At 45.2% G+C, this 18,964-nt stretch overlaps 1 protein-coding gene across 10 annotated transcripts in view; it reads left to right on the top strand.

Annotated features, from left to right (window-relative positions):
• Positions 1 to 17,498, top strand: part of HERC1 (HECT and RLD domain containing E3 ubiquitin protein ligase family member 1) — a 3,379,312-nt gene extending 3,361,814 nt beyond the window's left edge. For all 10 annotated transcript variants that reach the window (XM_069624399.1, XM_069624403.1, XM_069624396.1 and 7 more), the window contains exon 78: positions 16,878 to 17,498. In XM_069624399.1, the coding sequence (XP_069480500.1) occupies positions 16,878 to 17,063 (186 nt within the window). In that variant the 3' untranslated portion in view covers positions 17,064 to 17,498. The remainder of the gene's footprint in view (positions 1 to 16,877) is intronic.
• Positions 17,499 to 18,964: the final 1,466 nt, after the last annotated feature.

The raw sequence follows: 18,964 nt of genomic DNA, 5'->3' as shown, positions 1-18,964 counted from the left end.
AGACTGTCATTGGATGGGGGCAGTATGACTCAAAGTACAGTGATTGGTTTAGAATGGAAGTGCAGTGCAGCTACAGAGATATTCAACTCGTACATAGGCTGTGCGAGTAGCCTGGCACAGGAATAAGACCAACGCAGTCATGAAGCAACTGAAGGAGATTAGAAGTCAGGGAGAGATGCTAAGGACCCGGAACACAGTGTCCATACACCAGCGATATCAGGTTGGGGCCAATAAGGCAGAGAGGCTCCTAGCAAGGCAAGTGCGGAAGGCGGAAGCAAAGCATTCTATAGCAGGTATTCTCCAGCATGGGGTCTGGCATGGATTCACATGCTCATGAATATTCCCCGTCGTCAGGCTGGGAATCCTCGGTAAAGAAAAAACCAGTATCAGTTTCGTTTCTGATCTGTCTTTCGTAGTAGTAACCAATCACTGGTCTCCAGGTCATACTGACCACAGCCAATGACTGCCCTCTACCTAAGCCCCGTCTCTGGCAGCCATCTTCAGATTTTTACTGCACGTTCATGTGTTGGGATCCTCGTGCTATTGCTCTCGAGCGCTAGTGCTATTTTTTCACGTTTTTTTCTCAAAAAACTTCGTTTTTTTCGGTCAAAAGAGCCTCAAGCTCCACCGACTCTCCATCCGATCAACGGGGACCCGTGTCGGATTCGTCCACACCCCTCAAGGGTGAAGATTCGTCGAGCTACGCTTTTGGAGGACTCCAGAAGTTTCTCAGGCCCATCTCGGTCATGGCCCAGGAGAAGGGAAGCTCGACGCCTGGAAAGCTGTTCAGGGTCTGCCCTGGATGCCAGCTGCAGAATGTCTTTAAGGAAGACGAACACTCCTTTTGTCTTTACTGCCTACATGAGGACAAGACGCACGTGGAGAAGGTTCGCCATCAGGTTTCCCCAGCCGAGGAGCATGGGCGATGCTTCCTCGTTCCCCTGGGAAGGCCTGTTCCTATACGCGTTCCCTCCACTGCCACTGCTGATCCGGCTCATCAACCAGCTCAAGAGGTCACGGTGCAGGATGATCCTCGTCGCACCTGCGTGGCCGAGGCAGATATGGTTCCCGGACCTTCTGGACTTGTCAGCGTCCCCGTCAATCAAGCTGCCAGTGGACGCGGATCTGCTCTCCAGGGAAGGAGGCGCCATCCTCCACCACGACCCGAAGTCGCTGAACTTGCAGGCCTGGCTCCTGCAGCGCTAGAGTTTGGAGGATACGACATACCGGCCGACTGCAGAGAGGTTCTTGCAAAGGCCAGGGCGTCCTCGACTCTTAAATGCTACGGACACAAATGGAAGAGGTTATCTGTCTGGTGCCACGCACAGAAGATTAACCCTCTAAGGATTATGGCTCCCCAAGTACTGCCGTACCTGTTGACGCTGGCCAAGGCTGGACTGGCACACGCGTCCATCAAGATTCATCTTGCTGCGATCTCCCGATACACCAGAACCACGGGGCGGACGTCCTTCTGGTCTCATCGTCTGGTGAAAGAGTTCATGAAGGGACTGTTCAGATGGTTCCCGCCGGTGAAGGCTCCGGCCCCGGCGTGGGAGCTCAACGTGGTGCTGACCAAGCTCATGGGACCTCCGTTCGAGCCTCTGCACTCGGCCCCGTTGAAGTTCCTGTCGTGGAAAACAGCGTTTCTTGTGGCCATCACCTCCGCATGACGAGTGGGAGAGATCCAGGCCCTATCTTGCAAGCCACCATACTTGACTTTTCACGACACGAGGGTGGTGCTCAGGACGCACCCCTCCTTCATGCCCAAGGTGCCGTCGGAATTCCACCTCAACGAACCCTTGGTGTTGCCTGTGTTTTTCCCATCGCCTTCGTCGCCGGCTGAGAGGACTTTGCACTCGCTTGATGTGGCGAGAGCGCTGAAGTTCTACGTGGACCGCACAAAGTGTTTTCGGAAGACGTCACAACTCTTTGTGAACTTTGGACCTGTCAATCAGGGGAAGGCTCTCTCGAAGGCTTCCATTTCCAGATGGCTCTCCGGCTGTATCATGTACTGTCATCGGTTGGCAAACCGACCGCTGCCTGGCCGTCCGAGAGCCCATTCCACCAGAGCGATCGCAGCTACCACGGCGTTCCTATCTGGTGTGCCCCTGCTGGACATATGCAGGGCTGCTACGTGGAGGTCGACGCACACCTTCACGAAATTCTACTGCGTCGATCGGGAGTCCAGGGTCGGCCAAGCAGTGCTGCGCAACCTGTTCGCCTGAGGTGAGCCTGGTGAGGAGGTAAGATTGCTTAATGTTGAGTTTGATGTAATGCTTAATGTTGAGCCTTTGCCACCTCCCGTGGTTGTGCATGTGTGTACTGCTATGCATTCTTTATTCATGAGCATGTGAATCCATGCCAGACCCCATGCTGGAGAAGGAACAAGTTACTTACCTGTAACTGTTGTTCTCCAGCATGGGTCTGGCATGGATTCACATGCGAACCCTCCCGCCTACCCCTCTGCGGCTCTTCACTTGGTCATACTGCCACTTCACGTGCTTCCAAATCTGAAGATGGCTGCCAGAGGCGGGGCTTAGGTAGAGGGCAGTCATTGGCTGTGGTCAGTATGACGCAGAGACCAGTGATTGGTTACTACTACGAAAGACAGATCAGAAACAAAACTGATACTGGTTTTTTCTTTACCGAGGATTCCCAGCCTGACGACGGGGAATATTCATGAGCATGTGAATCCATGCCAGACCCATGCTGGAGAACAACAGTTACAGGTAAGTAACTTGTTCCTTAGGCAGCAGGACGGGACGACACCAGAGAGACAATTATAAGCTCTTTTGAGACATTTTATGGGAAGTTATATTCCTCTGACCACCTTGACCGTACCGCCATGAAAGACTACTTTAGCAACCTCCATCTGCGCAAAATCACTTGCTCAGATAACAAACATCTGGAAGAGGATAAAACTAAGGAGGAGGTGGAGGCAGTAATGAAAGATCTTCCCCGTAACAAGGCCCCATCCCCTGATGGATTCCCAGCAAGTTTTTTTTATCAGAAATATAGCCGAAAACTAAGCCCAAGACTAGCTAAACTCTTCAATTCTATCTGTGTTAAGGGGGGTGGAGGGAATAGTGACACGCTCAATGACAGAGGCGAAAGTGGTGGTATTTGGTAAACCCAAGAAGGATTTGACGGCATGCAGCTCGTACCACCCTATAGCCCTCCTGAACCTGGACGCCAAGTTCTATACAGGGGTACTAGCGGCCAGACTTGCGCCCCTCCTCCCGGATTTGATAGGTACGGGCCAATCAGGCTCTATAAAGGGACGACACACCTGGGACAACATGAGACGAGTGGCACACCTGATAGAGAAGGTGGGGGTGAGGCGGGAGCGGGCACTCCTACTAGCCCTTGATGCCGAAAAGGCTTTCGACGGGGTAGTGTGGCTATTCTTGATAGAGGCACTGCACGCGATGGGGCTAGGTCTGAATTTTATACTGATGATGGAGGCGAAATATGCAGACCCCTCAATGAGGCTCTCAATCAACTCCCGTTTGTCAAATAAGAACCCCATTACACGCGGCACGAGACGGGGATGCCCCGCTATTGCCTTTATTGTATGCTGTGGACATAGAACCACTTTTGGCATCAATTAGAAGTAACCCATCGATTCATGGAATAAGCTTCGGGGCGGGGGGAGACATAAAGTAGTGGCCTTCGCTGATGACATGCTGCTGACCCTGACTGACATTGACACCTCACTCCCGGCCATGGTTCTGGAGCTGGAAGAGGTGGAAAAGGTTTCCGGACTAAAGATCAACCAGACCAAGTCATAGCTCCTGTGGTTGGGGTCCCCAACTATCCAAACCAGGGAGCTTACATTAGCAGTACCATTCAACGTGGCAAAGGGCTCCATTACCTACTTAGGTATAAAATTGACACCATCGAGCTCCGAACTATACGATGCAAATTATCCGGCGCACCCAACTAAAATCAAGCCAGTCCTCAATGTATGTTCCACCTACGAATTTCCTAGTTAGGGAGGATAGCTACGATCAAAATGATCGTGCTGCCAAGAGTGCTTTACCTCTTCCAGGTGCTACCCATTGCAGTACCAAAGCCGTTCTTCAAATTGCTCAATAGAATCTTATCACAATTCATTTGGCAAAATAAGAAACCAAGACTGGCTATGGAAACCATGATGGTCTCCAAACAGCAAGGGGCACTGGGGCTTCCATTATTTATCAAATATTATGAGGCAGCCCAACTCAGAATATTAAGGGAGTGGCTCTCGGAAGACAAGACTAGGCAATGGGCACGGATGGATCGCACAGTGGCAACCGCGCAACTGGCAGGGCTCTTATGGCTAGAGAAGCAGGACCAACCCCTCAGTGTCAGGCATAGTTCGATGCTATCGGCATTGTGTAATATATGGGATCGACTATTAAGGAAAGGGAATTCCCTGGCTTGAACCAATGCTTTCTGCTATTCTTGGTTCCAAAACTTCGCTTTCTGCATCATAGCATTCAGAAAGTACTGTACTAAATGTCCTTTCTTGGAAATCATGTGGCCACTCTAATTTCATGAAATGGCATTCGTCACTTTCCCTAAACAATCAACCCACGATTATATTGCTACAGGAAACAATGTAAATTGAGTCTTTTACGATACCTGGATTCTCTTCGCACTGCTCGTCTGCAAAAAGACCTCTACAAGGTCGACCGTCGGGAGGCCTTGCAATTAATAATTCTGTTAATTCCCAGTGCAAGTGGATATGGGAATCGGCGCGTCTACTAGGTATACTTATAGATATAAACTCGTCAAAATATCCTCCGATTCTAATAGTGACATTATATTGGAACCCAGCAGCCACCACGATTGATGTTATGCTAGATGAACTCGACACTTGTCTAGAAAATATATCGAGCAAACATCAAGCCCTGGAAATTATTCTAGGCAGGGATTTTAATTGTGATTGTAGAGATGCTAGTGAGCTTGGAACACTAAAGTCTTCCTCATTGGCACGTATTAGGGGTGCGAAATTTAGAGAACTTTTAAGAGACTGGGATATGGATATGGTAGAGAAAAACGATATGAAGTCGCAAATTACATGGGCCCGGCGATCAAAAACCTCCATGATCGATTTTGTATATGTTACTCGTACTCTATCCTTCCTTACTGCACCACTTGAAATTAGTCAGATCCTATCCAGCGACCATGCCCAGATATCTTGTATCTTACAACTAGAGCGAAAATTGCTCACGATTGAGTCTGTTATGAGTCGGCGTTCATCCCCGGCTATCAGCAAAACCCGGTCACTTACGCCGCTGGCGCTTCGGGTTTCCAAATCTACTACCAAAGGCAGTAGGAAATTTATAGCGCTCCCCAAAAGGATTCGGCATCAAACCGCGTCGTTTTATGCACGATGGAAGTTGCCGTGGAAGTTAGCGGCTCGGAGACTACACCCCCCAGGAAACCTGCTTCCGTACGGTAGTTCACCGGAAGAGCCTCACATTGGCTAGCCCCGCCTTTCTCCATTATTTAGTTCCTGGAGACGGCCAAGACGCTGCTTCTGTTTACAGCTACTACCGGTAATTAGAAGTTCCTTCTTCGATTGCTATCTGCTTGTGGTTCTTACGGTTTTCGACTCGGATTGTTTACTGGACCTTCTATTTGGAATTCCCTCACCTTCTGATCTGCCTTCCCGTGTACCGAAAATCCTGCTTTCCTCCTGGACTCCTCTTCTGCACGTTCTGTTATAGTTCCTGTCAGCCAGTGTACCAGACCTTGCCTGTTTTTGACCTACCTGTCTCAAGAGTCATCATTCCGACTGGTTGCTCTGTATCCTGCCAGAATTTACCTCCTTAAAACCCATTCACCTGGAAATACCATCCCGACTGTCATCGTCCTTAATCTTTTTCCATCAGTGGGAAGACTTTTGGTGTTAAACGGAACATTGGGTTTGTGCATTTTCAGGACGCTCTGCAGCAGTGCACCATCCCGAATCTAGCGCGACCCTCGTGCCGCCCGGGTAGTAGAACCCTACTAACCTTACCTTTTTCTTATTTTCTCCCTGTCGTTGTGTTCTAACATTTCAAGTACTAAGTCAATTCCCACTGGTAAGATCCTACCCACCTTTTTGTTTGTGTAATTATTTAAACCAGTTAGATACTAAATCTTGTCCTGCTCTTAGGTGATTCCCGGGTTAATTCCTTCATCTATCCTACGGGGGGAGGAAAACAAGAACCCAGGTACTCCTCAGTTAGTAAGGCTTATAAGGGACAACCGTTACCTTTTGTATTACTTACTTGTTGTTCTTTTCTTTTCAGCCTGGTTCGTGGCGGTACAACTTCTCTCCGCCCTTCTGGGTGATCAGTCCCCTTGTCTGGTTAACTACAGCAAGTGGTCATATCATTTTGAAGGTCTATTTTCCCTCGCAGAGAGGAGGCTTAGGTAGAGGCCCTACTTAAGCTCCTTCAAGCAAAATTCTGGGTTTGGATGCTTCCTGGTTCCTCGCACTCATCCCACCGGTGAGTAACAGAGTCAGCTTTGGCTCTTGTAGAGACAGACCGCCCTCAAGTAGCCATTAGGTGGAGTCCGGGTTTGTTTCACCAATTTTTCAGGCACGCTTCGCAACAAATGCGATTGCTTAAACATGAAAATAGTACATCAGAATCACCATCAACCACTCAGTATTCCGAATTGATCAATAAGGCACTTATTTTCTTTGGGAAAAAGTACATCAATAAGGACCACTCTCATCCCTTTGATCCCTCTTGCAAGTTGTTGAAAAGGGAAAAAAACAAAGCACTGAGACAACTTGGGAAAAGTGGTCGAGGAATAGAGCACTGTGGGAATATGCGGATGCAAATCCTGCATGTATCTAAGCAGAATCTCAGACATGCCCGCATTCTCAAGTACAACAGAGAGAATTGCGATTTAGTAAGAGCAATAATGTTGCACGAACACGAACGATACACAAACGATCTGGCACATAATTAAAAGTGTCAACAAAAGTGTTGCATTGGCGACGTCTAATTGTATTTCTGGCCAAACATGGCAAGATTACATAACAGCAAAAAAGTTTAAAACTGAACCGGAAGTACTTCTGTGCTACAGTATGATCGCCCATTTGGAATGGACAATTGAAGACTTTAAATGGGCCATATCGAGACTATCTTATTCTAAATCAGCAGGGCCCGATGGTTTTCCTCCATGTCTCTATAAAGCTGATACAGAGTTTTGAGCAGTAATCCTAAAAACTAAATTTGAAGCCATCATTAAATTGGGAACCATTTCACTATCATGGTTAAATGCGAATATTGTCCCAATATTCAAAAAGGGCGATCCCACTTTACCACAGAACTATCGGCCTATTTCTTTAATTGACACGGATGCTAAACTGTTTGCGATTCTGCTCCTATACAACCTCGAAAAATTCATTGAGAAGAAAAGTCGTTACTCAAAATATCAAATGGGTTTTAGGAAGGGCATGAGTACTGCACTTAGTGCTGTTATTATGGCACACGCGATAGCAGGCACAATTGGAAAGAACTCTTACCCCGTGTATATTGCCATGATCGACATGACGTCGGCTTTTGACAATGTTGTACGTAATCTCCTTTGGAATAAGATGAAGAACATTGGAATTCCTACTGTACTACTCTTAGTTTATTAAGCTACATACCAATACTTCCTTCAAAATCTCAGCCAATGGTAGAACCACCATGCCAATTAGAACATCAATAGGACTTAAGCAAGGTTGCAGCCTTGCGGCTACATTTTTTAACTTGTACCTCTCCGACCTAGATAAGGAATTGGGATGATAAGAACTTGTTCTCTGTTAAAGTTGGCACGATGCGCCTTAAATGGGCAGCGTTTGCGGATGATATCATCATTTTTGATCCTACCCCAGCTGGGCTGCAAACAAAACTAATACTTTTCGAGGAATTTGCAATTGCACACAATTTAACACCAAACCCTGCAAAAACTGCCATTATGAAATTTGACACAAAGCAAAATGGTAGAGGGTACCATGGCAGATTATGAAAACCCAAGTCTTGTGTATTAATAGCGCAACCTATCTTGGATTGGATATAATCTTTCAGCACAAATTTCAATCAAAGCATGGACTGAGTTAATTAAAAACGCGCCGACATCGAAGATAAAAAAAACAAAATGTCGGGCGCGATGCGGCGCCAGAGCGAGGCTCAGCATCCTGGTTGCTAAGCAACCGTGCTTCGTAGCACACAACATCCGCCGGCAGGCGGAAGAGCCGGCCACCTTCAAAGGCCATTCTAAGGCCCTGTTTGCCCCTGTTCGCCGCGTACGGCGCGTGGCGAGTTCCCACGAGATACATTCATGACCTTCTGGTGCCCCTGGACATTACATGCTTACACCGTTGGAACGCTGCCGATGAGCAGGAGCTCACCTCATGAGGCCCGACACCGCAGGAGTAGCGGACCTGGCAAGGAAACCTTCCGGGATCAGATACCTGGTAAGCGCTGCCACATTGCGCTACTTTTCTTTGATTTCTGTTCGTGCTGGTCATTCAGCTCTGAATCTGCCTCATTACGGCACAAATGCAGACAAGTGCTCTGAGCTGCCCCATTAAGGCCCTAGGCAACGTGCACATGCATGCGCCTTGTACTCTCCTGTGACAATCAATGCCCGTCAGTTAACTGTGTCACTCTCATGCTCATTGCCTTACTCTGCACCCACCTTGCCACCCTCTTGCCGTTATGCAGGACCTCGAATTTTGCGCTCTGATACAAATGAACTCACTTTGAGAGTTCAGCACATATGTGCCCTACTGGGTATTCGCACTCTAATGCTTTGATGTACTCCAGCCAACATGCGACCCCAATGCATGTGAGTTGTGTTGTGCCCCATGACCGCCTCCAGACCACATTTGAACTGTGTTGTGCCTTATGGTCGCCTACTGACCACATTTGAACTGTGTTGTGCCTTATGGTCGCCTACTGACCACAGTTGAACTGTGTTGTGCCTTATGGTCGCCTCCAGACCGCATCTGATTTGCTGTGTGCCTACCTTATGTCACCAATGCCACATACTCGCCAATCTCCTGCAAGCCGCCCCTGCTATAGCATGCTATCCTGCCTCATCGCAATCATGTTCCCCTTTTGTGTCATGGAAAGTAACATACCTTGCAATGGCAATAGCTACACATCCCATAAAAATGGTCTAGCCAGGCCGGCCTGCCCAAGACATTACCCTATCATATGCCCCACACCATTCTTGCCTACCACTCCTGCCTTCCTCCCAGTCTCACAATCCGCCTCTCCGAACCATTACCACACATACTTTTCTGATGTCCCGGCTACCAAGCACCTAGATACCTCCAAGCGGAACCCTACCTATATAAGTACTTCAAACCCCACCTTTGGCCCTAGTACCTCCACAACTGCTGACCTTACTGTCTCTCGAACCACCACCCTCACCTTTATTGATCGTAACAAGAGACTCTGTGCCAGAACCCACCATAAGACTAGCATACCCCTTGCTAAGCGACCCAATAAGACTATCAATCACACTGCAATAGCTAGCAATTCCACCCTTTCCATTCCTAAAGGATCTCTTCTAAATGTTAGATCACTAGTCGCCCATTCCATAGAAGTAGCCGACATTATTCTAACTAACAACTTGGACTTCCTTGCTGTTACCGAAACCTGGTTGCATGATGCTGCAGGTCCATCTCTCACCCTAGCCATACCGGACAACTATACCATCCTCAGAGCAGATAGACCCAACGCACGAGGAGGCGGTGTAGCTATCATTTTCAAGTCCTCGCTTAATATTAGACTAGCCTCGTCTCCTCCACTTAAATCATGTGAACATCTCACATTCAAATTACAAACGTCCCCTAAGAGCACTATTACGATGCATTTAATTTACAGACCCCCGGGCCCACCAGGCTCATTTGAGGAAGACATCACCTCACTAGTTGCCGAAAGCTCCAAACTTTCAGCACAAATGATTATACTTGGAGACTTCAATCTTGGGTTTAATGACCCCCTCGACGCCACTGCCCTGGCCACAGCATTAGAGGAGCATGGCCTCCAACAATTCTGCTCCAAACCTACCCACTCGAAGGGTAGAATCCTCGATTGGGTAACCACCCTTAACTGCAACATCACCATGAAGGATCCCTTACAGCTCGTATGGACTGATCATCATTTCCTCCAATTTGACATTAACACTAGTAACCTAGTGCACAACAAACCTGTTACTGCACCAGCCTGTCTAACTAGGAAAAAGAGTAACATCACAGCGGAAGCCTTAATACCCTTGGTGACCCCTATTCTGAACGCACTACCAGCCACAACTGACCTGAACCAACTAGTCAACGTCTATAATGATTCCATGGCCAAAGCAGTTGACACTATTGCCCCACTAAAAATGCGCAAGGGGAAACCAAAAGCGCACCTGAATACATGGTACACCCCAGAACTTAAACTCCTCCGGCAACAAAAAAGTAAACTTGAAGCACTATGGAAATCAGCGCCCTCAGCAATTAACAAAACGAATCTCACTAATATCTTCACCCTCTACAAAAATGAGATTATACGCGCAAAGAAAGAATCGCTCAACTCCAGGATCGCGCAGGCAAGTTCCAGCTCAAAGGAGCTCTTTAACATCCTAAAGGAATTAGAAAACCCCATTCCTCCCACGGATAGCTGCACTAAAGATAAACCATGGTGCACAGGGATCCAGAATGCCCTTGTTAACAAAATTTCAGGGCTCCAGTCTAAAATTGACAATAAACAACAACAACTCACTTATGATTCGACTTCCAGCCCCACCCCTCCCCCCCCTACAGCCACCAGCCCAGGGTTTACCTTCAAAAAGGTATCCATACCCGAAGTACAAAAAATTATAGCATCATTGAAACCCTCGAACTGCAAAGGGGACAGCTGTCCCGCACAGATCATAAAAGATGCTGCAAGGGATCTCTCCCCGTTCTTTACAAAATTAATAAACCTGTCATTCTCTGATAACTTGGTACCCAGCAATCTGAAACAATCCTGGGTCCTACCGCTACTAAAAAAAACTACCCTCGACCCAGATATACCCACGAATTACAGACCCATCACCACTGTCCCATTCTTACTAAAAATTCTTGATAGAGTGGCCTATCTACAAATCCAGGATTACCTCGAGACTAACCATTTACTAGGAATTCGCCAGTCCGGCTTTCGTCCACTACACGGGACAGAAACGGCCCTGGTTGATCTCAAGTGCCAGATAGACGACCTCAAAGATAAAGGTAAAGCTGGCATCCTTCTTCTTCTTGACCTATCCGCTGCCTTTGATCTGGTTGATCACAAAATCCTGTGCAACCATCTGTCATCGGCAGTACACTTCTCCCACTCCGCAATTTCATGGATCCAATCCTTCCTGGACAATAGGACCATGCGGGTTTTCTCACCCCTAGCAGCTGCCGACCCTATCCCTATTACTTGTGGTGTCCCACAAGGATCTTGTGTGTCACCTACTTTGTATAATATTTTTACAAAGCCCCTATTCGACAAGCTGGACCATCTGGGTGTCACCTACGCCAACTACGCAGATGACACCCAGATACTCCTCACCTTATCCGGCAACTATAATTCGGACGCCATTTGGATCAATGAAGTCTTCTCCATCATTCAGGCATGGATGGCCACACATGGCCTCTGCCTGAATGATGACAAGACTGAACTGCTCCTTGTCGGCTCACCCAACACCATTCGGAAACTTAGTCCCAGCTACACTAGCTTTACCATTGACGGCAACACCATCCCTATCGCCAAGAGTGTAAAAACCCTTGGTTTTTACCTCGACACGAATACTAATCTAGCCAAACAAATTAATATGACTGCCTCAGCCACGGCCTACACGGGCAAACTAATCAGGGCCTGTAGACCGTTGATTTCCACTAACAACTGTCTCACCTTAGCCAGAGCACTTATACAATCTAAACTAGATTACTGCAATAGTCTCTATGTAGGTGCCAACAAAACGGTAATTAATAAATTGCAAGTTCTACAAAATAATGCACTCCGTGCCGCCCTGAATATTCCCAGAAGAGAACATATTTCGGCCACCAGAATTGCATGCAAATGGCTCTCCATCCAACAAAAAATAGATCTAAAAACCATCTGCCTCACCTATAAAGCACTCAACGGCCTTGCCCCTCCCTATCTCACTAACAAATTTACACTAAGACAGAACACTAGAACCACTAGATCCTCTAATACACTACAACTGACTGTGCCCAAATTCTCCCTCAAAAGAGCTGGTGGTTCCAGCTTCCCAGCTCTGGCTTCACAACTTTGGAATACCATTCCACTGGATATCAAATCTACACCCACCTTCCAGCCTTTCAGAACTAAGGTCATCACCTGGTTACTCAACAATTAACCTACCATGATTGAATGCATACCCTCTGCAAGAATGTATTTTGCACTATGTCAGAATATTATTGTCTATGCACTAATTGCTATCTTGTCAAGTATACCTTGCTTCATCACTGTACAACTGTGCCCTACCCTGCCTGTAACTCGAAGCTTAAGCGCCCATATACCCTTGGGTCAGGTGCGCTATACAAATTAATAAACAAACAAACAAAAATAAGACCGGACCCCTCCTGTCCCAACTAAAAAGGATCTACGCGAAATTCTCGCCAACACCCATGATTAATTTCAGGACATTGAAAATTGAAAGCGTCATCTTATACTCACTTGAAATATGTTTGTGATTTGAGTTTAATTCTAGATTCCCTACATGTGTCACTAATAAAATCCGCAATGCATTTACCTATGTCCATACCGAATGCTGTAATACGTCACGAACTTGGGCTTGTGGCATTATTGGGACGTTGGAAATGGAGACAACTATCGAACTATGCAAAAATCCACTTCCCTCCCAAGAACTCATTATATGGAGACATGAAAAGCATGTTGGGTACTTGGACATCCTTTTCTTTTATCCAATATCACCTGAAAATGCAACAATTATTGAATGCTTTGCTTATCACCGTTGATGATGTTCACCAGCGCCCAGGTTATGCTAAAAAAAAAAGCTTTTCGAAAGGGATTGGTGTTTAACTGTCGATCGAATAGCAACCTACAAATTGTATAAAGAATATAGTGCGTTTGACAAACAGGGCGTTTAAAGATATGATCATATTGTGTTATTCCCTTGCAATCGCACCAGAAAAGCGTATATATGGTACAGGTTTAACTTGTACCACACTAGGGAAAGGACCATGAATTGGAACAAAAAAGGGAAAACGAATCAAAGTAAATGTCGTTTCCCTTCATGCACTGAGCCCAACGAAACCATGAAACATCTAATTCTTGATTGCCCTCATTTTAAGTCTATGAGAACTAACCGATTAATGAAATTTGTAAATATCGGTTATGAGGATTGTCTCCAATTTCTATGGGCAAGAATGATGCAAGGCTTGCATAAGCCTCTAATATTTGAATTAGTTAGCCTTTGTAAATACATAGAAAAAGAGCTCCTTAGTTTTGACAATCAATGAATATTAACTGTTCAGTCGTGATATTCCCTGTTTTTAAAGCTGAAACGTTTTAAGATGTTAAAGATAGCTTTTAGAGGTCAAAGATTGTAGTGATTTTTGACTTCCCACATTGTTTAAAGCTCTCCCTGTTTACTCTGAATAAGGTTGGACAGGAGTTTTAAATGTGCTGACATACTCGGCTCTTTTGAGAGAAATTGAACTATCTGTTCTGTGATTTTGTTTGTTTCTCTTCCTTCTCTCTTTTCTGTTACTGTTTTTTTTCTTTTTCTTCCTTTTCTAATGTTTTAATGTGTGAATAGCATAAGGGAAGAATGTTAACGTTAATGTGATTTTAAATCTAAAAAAAATGCAAATACGTCGTTGACCATTGAAAATAATTTTGTAAAGGTTCTACTTTTTTGTAATTGAACCATAAACAAAAAATAAAAAAGGGCATTTATCGCTGCGTCGTCCTCCCTTAACCCCGCTCTTTAATAATCCACAATTCTTCCCCGGGACGAAAAAGGGGACGTTCCGTGGCTGGGGGGGGGCAAAGAGATGTGCGAAAGTGGAGGACATGGTGCGGGGGCAGGGGGGAGTCATGACTTTTGAGGGGTGTAAGACTTAACTGGACCTGACGGAAAGGGGCAGGCTGGAATACTGCCAATTACGACACTGGCTGAAGCAGCCCGAAATCAAATCGGCGACGGCTAGAATTCTCACACCATTCGAGAAATTCATAACGACACACTCGGGGGGATAAACAACTAATCTCACACTTGTACTTAATCCTGATGGGGGAGGGACAAGATCCTATATGGCCTTACATGAAAAGATGGGAGAAGAAAATGGGAAGCAATACCGGGGACACACTGGGACACCTTTGGGCCAATATTACCAGGCTCACAAGCTCTATACAGACCGGGAATGCTTGGTACAAGGTCATGTTCCAATGGCACTATACACCAGAAAGACTACATCATATATACCCAGGCACAACCCAACAGTGCTGGAGAGGGTGTTCGGGGAAGGGGGACTGGAGACATGTTTGGTGGGAATGCCCGGTTCTGGATCCCTTTTGGGGAGAGGTGAGCAACCAAGTTCAGCAGATGGTTAAGGGTCCTCAGCACTTCACCCCTAAAGAATTGTTGTGTGGGATAATGGATGCCGATTTGCAAATTCCCATGTAACCCCTACGTAAAGCCTTCATGAGATTAGTTATAGTGGCCTGGCTTGTAATTGCTAGGAAATGGAAGCAGGCCCTCCACCCCTAGTGAACACTGAGTGGCTCCATAAAGTAGCGAACATTGTTGCCATGTAATAGGCAGCATACGGAATTGAAGGCCAAATGGACAAATTCAGGAACCACTGGAGCGAGATAGTGGACTACCTTAGAGGGGATTATGTGCAACAGTGGTGCTCCCAAAATCTGAAAATGCTGAACATTATGTAGAAAGATATTTCAAAACTTAACACTATTTACATGCAATCTATATTTAACCGTGTTTGTGGAAGGTGGGGGGGGGGGCGGGTGGAATGGGAGGTGGAGGGGGAAGGGCATTATTTGTGTAAATGTCTTAAAAATCAATAAAAACAAGTTTAAAAAAATTCTGTTGTGAAATCTGTGAAGTTCTGTCCTAATTGAACTATTAGTCATTGTTAGTTTTTACTAAGTTGTATGAATTGTGATTTTATTGCATCAAAGTTTAACTTAACAAATAACATGTTTCATATAAAGCTTCTGATAGGCGGTTTTCTAACTACATAAAAAGTCATTTCTAATTGGTCGAATGCGTTTTGTGTGTAGGAAGCGGTCAGTGACCTTTAAAGCCACCTTCATGCCATTCGTATTGCTTTTTTTATGGGGCAATTGAAGAAATGCTTACTATTAAGGAAATGTGTGTATCTTTTTGTTGATTGTTTCTCTTCTCTACATGAAATGATACTCCTAAAGAAGAAAAATGTGCCAACCTGTTTTAATGCCTATCTCGCATTGTTTATACTGTACAGTTTAGAGATTAAACAACGTAGTAAAACTCGAGTGACTTGGAGTGGCATAAATCATAACCTTGACAGGCTGCGTATGGCCCACAGGCTGTCTGCTAATCAACACTCAATTAAACGAACCTGTGACCGAGAATATTAGTCTATAATATGATAGAATAATGCATTTAATATAATATATATTTACATGATGCAGGTCAAAGTTGTAATACGTGGAAAACACGCACTAAATAGAAACACTATCAGAGAGCTGACAAACACAAATAGAAATAATGTTTTTTCGGACCTTTATACTACCTTAAAATGCTGTGGGCCATGGAAAAGCGCTCACTACATTGCAGTGCAGATGATCGTTACAGTTTGGGAGTGCTATTCTATTGTTTAACCACCCTGTAAGGCAGCACAAACGTTGTGAAACAATCTCTGTATCAAAACAAAAGAAGCTCTTTAAAGCAGTGTTCAACAACTTCATCCCCAAATTACACCAAATTGTAAGCTTGTAAAAATTTTCACCATGTTGCACTTTCTGCATCATAGAGAAGCTAATTTACTCCAGGGCTCCTCGGCATACAGTTGCAAGAGCGCTGTCGCGAAATATGTTTTCATCAGAAAGATCATTATGGAAAGTAAGTAATTTTTTCATCAGTCTTCGAGTGTATGTTATTTTAAGGAATATGGCTTTCACCCCGGCTTGTGGGGCGGACATGGCCTTTAACGGCCATCAGCCCCAACTGATGCCCGTTAAAGCCCATGTCGCCCCCCCCCCCACAGCGGGGGTTAAAGCCATTCGCTCTCTGGGGTTTATCCGGGGTGCAGATGTGTTTTTTTCCCTCAACAGATTGGCTGTGCAAGCATTGCCAATCTGCTGAGGAAACGAAGAAAAAAAGATGGCCGGCGCCATAGGGAAAAAGGGACTAAGTCCCTCCTCTATGTCTATGGCAGCCGGGTGGAGCGCCCGGACTGGAGCATAACGCTCCAGTCCAGCAGCTAAGTGGGGAGGAGAAGGCGTTGAGCTGGTTATGGGGGGGGGGGGGGGAGAGACAACAGGGAGACCTCCCCACATTTCGAAAAAACGTTGCATACCGGGAGAAGGGTCTCGGGCAGCTGGAGCAGCGAGTGGAGAATGTATATTCTCGCCCATTGTTCCAGCCACCTCATTGGCTAATGACACTTACCTGGGTGTGAAAAGCTTAAAACCCATCTATAAACTGACAGCACAGGGTAGCCACACAGTGTGTAGACATGGCTATCCTCCAGTAAGGGAAAATCCATTGTTTTATTGTATTGATTTATTTAGCATCATGTAGCCAAGTTTAAAAAAAATGTTTATCACAATACATTGCACCTTAAAACCATGTGACAATATTGATATTCTAATCTTTTCCAACAGCCTTACGACAGCTTGCCTACCTCACAGACCTGCTTCTTTCAGCTGAGGCTCCCACCTTATACCAGCCAATTGGTCATGGCAGAACGTTTGCGATATGCAATCAATAACTGCAGGTCAATAGACATGGACAATTACATGCTCTCACGGAATGTAGACAATGCAGAAGGCTCTGACACAGACTATTGACCACGAGGACAATATCATCTTTCTTTTATTTAAAAAAAAAACAGTGCCCAAATCAAACTCTGTGTTGACGCAGTTTTAAGACAACCATGGGCGTTTTAGCATCATAAACCTATGTTCTAAACCGTGGCCACATTTTACTCTAAATGTAAGAAAAAGTAGATTGGTTTTTGTGATTGTAAAATAAAAATTGGAAAAAAGTGCTAATAGTATGTTTTCTCCTTTTTGATAAGTTTGCATGGTACCATTTTGGTGAATTTTATTTGGGACTGGTCATTTTGTAAACTCCCCCAGTGAATATGAAGAGTTGTACATTGTGTATAATTGTTCATTTGAAAGAACTGTTTACCATATATATATGCATATATTTATTTTGTTTTAATTTGAATTGCCTGTGCAGGGTCCTTACACAGAAATAAATAAATAAAATAAAGTCTTGATTTTGTGTCATTGTTTCAACATTGATTATAGATGCTTTAAAACTCACCTTTTTGAATTTTGTGATAATGTTGGCAAATAGAATGTAATCATAGTGCGCGTATAAGCAGGATGGTTTATTGATTAAAATGCTTTTTAAGCTCCCATCAAAAAGGATGTTATTCTCTCTTGTGTGGGACCATTGCTATGCCTCTAGATGCTTTGGGACCTGCAAGAGATGGGTTAGAGTTGGCTGGGCGGGAAGATAATAAGAGTAATTAAAGGGAGGAGAGCAAGTAATTGCTAGGCATTTTTTGGGTATGGTGTCTGGAGAAACACTGCTTTGCTGTACCCTGAGGTTTGAATGTTTAGTATTCAGTGCAGTTTGTGTGTTAACCACGTTGGTTTCATTAAAGCATGCATGTCCTGTGTTTTGAGGTGATGTAGAGGTCATGGGTGTTTTAGTATTGTGGTGTTCCAATGTTATAGCTTAGCAGTTCTGAGCAGGAATCACACGGACGGATAGTCATCACTCCAACACACTGGCAGGTAAGAGATGAGAGAGGCCTATATGCAGTCCAACCCCCTTAGTATGTGGAAACAGTGAGGTGAATGTTTTCCAATATCTCGTCTTCCTGAGCACCGTGCAGTATATGAGTGATAACCTGAGATGGCCATGAGTACTGCAGGGTTGTGTACATTGCGAAGGTGATCTTCACAAATTCCACCAAACATTACATTTACTAGCAAAGAAACAGAGCATTATAGCGTATGCTTTCAGAGGTCAAAGAAAATGTACTATTATTATTTTATTGCTTTTTAACACACAGCACACCTGTGGGCCTCAGTGCGCACAATGGGCCTCATTACGAGTTTGGCGGTAGCCGTGCCTGTAACAAAGGCACGGCTGCCGCCGGACCCGTGATTTTACCGGCACCTGTGAATTGGAAAAAGTGCTCTTTTTAAAATGCAACAAATGAACACATTTTACTACCAAAATTTACAGTTTCTTTTCTCAGTTGCTAAAGTGATAATTCCCCACCTATTCAATGGTTTGCAGATGAGACATGGCATGAAGATTGTTCAATGGGTTGCCTTTTTCCTGCACATTCCTCATCAGATAATCCCCTTCCAGCTTCAGCTGCTTGGAAAAACTTCATCAGGGGGCGTAGTGGAACTCGACTCGGTCGTCGATCCGTCTTGACTGATTGCTCGATCGTCGGCTCTGGATATGATTTATTTATGTACTTATAAAGCGCCGAAAGCCTGCAGGCATCGGGCGCATCACATAAAACTGGATTACAACAAACAATACAATCTTAAGAATCACTTTTGCTGATATCTGTACAATCTACTCATGAGTCGAGATTTACTTAAATACAAGTTTTTTAGGCTCCTTCTAAAGGCATTTAATTAGGCTCGAGCCTAAGAGCAAGAGGGAGGCTGTTCCATTTCCTTGCTGTTCGGGTAGGGAAGGTTCAGCCCAA

This window comes from Ambystoma mexicanum, chromosome 11 (assembly GCF_040938575.1).
Source record: "Ambystoma mexicanum isolate Mex_15411 chromosome 11, UKY_AmexF1_1, whole genome shotgun sequence".
Classification (NCBI taxonomy): domain Eukaryota; kingdom Metazoa; phylum Chordata; class Amphibia; order Caudata; family Ambystomatidae; genus Ambystoma; species Ambystoma mexicanum.
This window is presented reverse-complemented; position numbering and strand designations above follow the sequence as displayed.